Source organism: Monoraphidium neglectum, assembly GCF_000611645.1.
Source record: "Monoraphidium neglectum strain SAG 48.87 unplaced genomic scaffold scaffold00905, whole genome shotgun sequence".
Classification (NCBI taxonomy): domain Eukaryota; kingdom Viridiplantae; phylum Chlorophyta; class Chlorophyceae; order Sphaeropleales; family Selenastraceae; genus Monoraphidium; species Monoraphidium neglectum.
The window spans coordinates 5,609-9,473 of NW_014012723.1; the positions used below are offsets into that span (position 1 = coordinate 5,609).

Genomic DNA, 3,865 nt, shown 5'->3' on the forward strand with positions numbered 1-3,865 from the left:
GGGGGGGGGGGAAGGGGGGAGGTTCAGCAATTGGCAAGTGCGTGCTCATGACGCACAACAGGTCCAGTATATAAGACAAGGGTAAGACGACTCAGAGACATGGCAAGACCCTCAGAATTGAGAGGGAAGAATGCTCAGAAAGGTGGCAGAACAATTAAGGAGGGGCCGCAGCGGCAGCGCCGGCGGCGCACAGGGGGGGGGGGCGGGCAGGAGGGGCGCCCAGTGCAAGCGGCAGGCTTGGCTACCGCTCCTGACGAGGCGCACCACGCCATGTACGCCCTGCGCGCAGTGGCGGCGGCAAACACCCCGAGCTGCCTGTTGCAGACATCTCCCACCTGCTGTGATCCGTCCACGCTGGGGGCTTGGCAGGCGTGGGGGTTTGCAGGTGTGAGGGACTGAAGCATCATTGTAGCCCTGTATCATACCAATTGTTGCTATTGGGGTGACAATTAATATGATATAGGGCTACAGTAATTGGGGATTGACTGGGACATTCCTTGGTGGGGGGGTGGCGGCTCCCCCTGCAGGAGCGGCAGAGCGCCGCGAAAGAGCGCAGGATGCAGCCGCAACAGCAACGGCATGCGTACATAGAGGTGGGTACGTCGCGTAGCAGGCTGCCCCTCGTGACCTTGGCAGCGATCAAACCGGCAGCGACCCTTGCCTGCAACGAGTGAAGCGCCGCAACAGCAACTACCCGCAAGGATGCGTACATGCGCACGGCCCTGTCGAAACGTTTCATGGGCCGCACATAGCTTGTATTTGTGTGCAGCCAGTTGCTGAGCAACTGGCAGGCCCCGGGATGACAACAGCCCACACATACAGTGATTCAGGGTCGCTCGATTGCTGATATATCTGGCATCAGCCCCGCATTGCTCTGGACCACTGCAGCGGCGCATGCCAGTAGTGGCTCTAGCTGGGCAGATAGAGGCCAGGGCCCGCCAGGAATGGCGCGTGGCAGACTGGGAAAATAGTCCACCCCACCCCTCCCTCTGCAACAACATCCAGTTCAACAACATCCACTTTGAATACATTGATCTGATTTGGCTGTTCCAGGGTCGCGACACTCGGGGGCTTGGCATACTCAGAAAGGAGGCAGGCTGGACAACCCACCAACAAACACCTGACAAACGCCCGCTGGCAAGGTTACTTACAGGCAATATTGATGGGCTTGCCAATCACACTGTGCAACCCAAACCTAAAGTTTACTGAGGCAACTGCAAGAAACACATCCGCAGCGAGCGCCAGTGCCTGCGAACGCACGGCCGGCCGTTTACATACGGTAGTCAAAGCGCCGCCCCATGCATGCACGCTGACATCAGCCGGCTCTGATGACGTCATCAGTAACCGCCGCCCTCCCTGCCGTACGGCGCACCCCCCTGCTGGTAGTCATCCTGCTGGCCCTGGAAGCCGCCCTGCAGCTGCCCCGCATCGTACCCGCCGCGGCCGTACTGCCCCGCGTCGTCGCCGCCCAACTGGCCGCCGCCGCCGCCCGCGTAGCCCTGCGAGTCGAGGCCCCCTTGGCCGGCGCCGTACCCGGCCCCACCCATGCCACCCACATCCCCGCGGTCAAAGCCGGCAGCCTGCTGGCCGGCGCCGTAGCCGGCGGAGGCGTCGTACCCGCCGCCGCCCCCCATCTGCTGGCCGCCCCCGTAGTGCTGTTCGTACATGGAAGTGGCCTTTTGCTGGGCGGTCGCCACGGTGCGGTCTGCGCAAGGTTGGAGTGGGGCATGGTGCAGGCAAGCATTGTTGTGTGTTGTTGTGGCTCGGAAACCGTGGTGGAGTGTGCCGGGCTGCCAGGCCAGGATTGATGGACGTCCCTGGCTGAATTTGTGTGCCGGCTTGTGCGCAGCACCGGGGCAATGGGGTGGTTCCCCAGTGGGGGGGTTATCAGGGGTGTGGCACAGCATGGCAGCCGGATGATGAGGCGGGCTGCGTGCAGGATGGCAGATGAGCCGCCCGTGCCGCGCGGGCGCGGCGATGGGGAGCGGAGGACTCCGGGGAGCCCGTGCTGGTAGCAGCGACCACGGCCCCCCTCGGGCCATCCACCGTGCGCGCCAAACAGCCGCGCATGCAGCGCCCACTCACCGCGCTCCTCTCGGCCCATGCCACAGCTTCTGGGCAAAATTCTGCTCCCATCACCTAATCCCACACCCCCCCCCACCCCACAGCTCACCGCGCTCCTCACGGCCCATGCCGCGGCTCTCGGCCAGGCGGTCGGCCTCGACCCCGGCTATGGTAGCAAGGAGCTCCCTGGGGACAGCAGCGTTTGGCGGGCGGGCGTGCGGAGGACAGACGGGTGTACAGCATCTGTTGCGACAGGGCGCGGCGCTTTGGAGAGCTCCAGGGTCTTCTGAAGCGAACACGAGGCCAGAAACCGAAGAACAGCAGGGAGCGCTGAGGTTTGAAATCGAGCCGCGAGGAGCAATGCCAGCTGGCGCGGCGTCTTGGGGCAAGAACGCAACCCCGCCCCCCGCAGACGGCGCTGGCTACCACCCCAGCCCCGCCCCACCTGGCCTTGGTGTGGTCGCTGAAGCCCTCGCGCTCGCGGCGCTTCTCAAACTCGTGCATCGCGTAGAAGCTGACGGCGCCTGCAAAACAGACATACAGGTGCATGGTGTTGGGTGGGGGTCGGGGCGGTGCGGCGGGGCTGCTGCGCATGCAGGGCAAAAAAGGGGCTGGGCTGGCCGTGCTGAGGTGGTGACGGGGCGGTTGCAAAACATATGCATTGGGTCGCATTGAGTGGCGTTCAATGATATCTTTGCTTGCACCATGCACCAGACAAAGTTGTCGGTAGTTGTGGCTCACTAGGTCTGAAAAGATTGACGTTTGTTACGGCTGGCAGGAGCGCACTGCCCCACACCTGGCAGCCACCTGCGCGCCATCTCAGCAGGGCGCTGCGAGGTGGGCACCCACGCACCCACCTGCGAGCGCCTCATGGCCAAGGGAGGGGCCGCCGTCGCCTCCCTGATACACAGCATTGTAGGCTTCCTCTGCGGCTTATCAATGAGGGCAAGGGCGGCGCTGCTGCTAATGTGCGCGCAAGGTGGGGGCTGGGTGCTGATGCGTGCTCAAGGCAAGTGGGAGCTGAGGCATGCATGGATGAAGGTTTGGGTGGGTGGTTTGGGCAATGGCATGCGCATCATTCAGAGTGCGTATGTGTGAATTGTGTCTGTGATCACATGATCAGACTCCTGCTGTGAGGTGCATACCCGGCTCCGCAGACTCTGTAAGCCCAGCGCCAGAACTTGATCCCCCAAAGCCCAATGCGGAATCGCCCGCCGTTTGATCCTCATCAATGCCCAGCCCTGCTGCCACTCACCCTCGTTGCGGTGGTGACCACTCCAGGGAATCATGTTGGACCTTGTGTAAGAACTGTGTGTCGAGGGTTTACAAACTTTGAGAGGCTCGCCTCGTGATGATTTGTCAGCGATCTGGCCGTGTGCAAAATGTCTGTAGGATGAGAAATTGTTTTGCACAAATGATTTTGCAGCATATGATGCTGAATCGGCGGTATGCCTCGGCATCATCACGACGTGGCTTCTGACATCGTTACACTTTTCGAGCTGCCCAAGCCCAAAGAAGGCCGGCTGCCCCAGAGGCCTCCGGAAACCAAGCAAAATTTGCGTCACAAGCTCTCGAGATCTGCCAGAGACCGTGCCTTTCCACTGCAGGCAGCACAGTGCAGGCGGTTGGGAGCGGTTGGCACCATAACTGTACTCCGTGTGCACAGCCGACCGCCCGCCATGGCCCAGCGCCGCATGATAGAGGCCATATGTCTCAAGGATTGTCATATAACTCGTGATGCTGGACCCAAGTTGAGCAGTGCCATGCGCGGGGCCACTATACTGTACCACATTTGGGGGGG

General features: G+C 62.0%; 1 protein-coding gene across 1 annotated transcript; it reads right to left on the reverse strand.

Moving 5' to 3' along the window:
* Positions 1-1,337: 1,337 nt before the first annotated feature.
* MNEG_5867 (hypothetical protein) lies at positions 1,338-3,353 on the reverse strand (the record flags this gene model as incomplete). The annotated part of the gene is made up of 5 exons (XM_014045657.1): positions 1,338-1,705; positions 2,174-2,250; positions 2,510-2,588; positions 2,922-2,990; positions 3,320-3,353. 5 exons carry the CDS (start codon positions 3,351-3,353, stop codon positions 1,338-1,340), a joined length of 627 nt encoding a protein of 208 aa, XP_013901111.1.
* Positions 3,354-3,865: the final 512 nt, after the last annotated feature.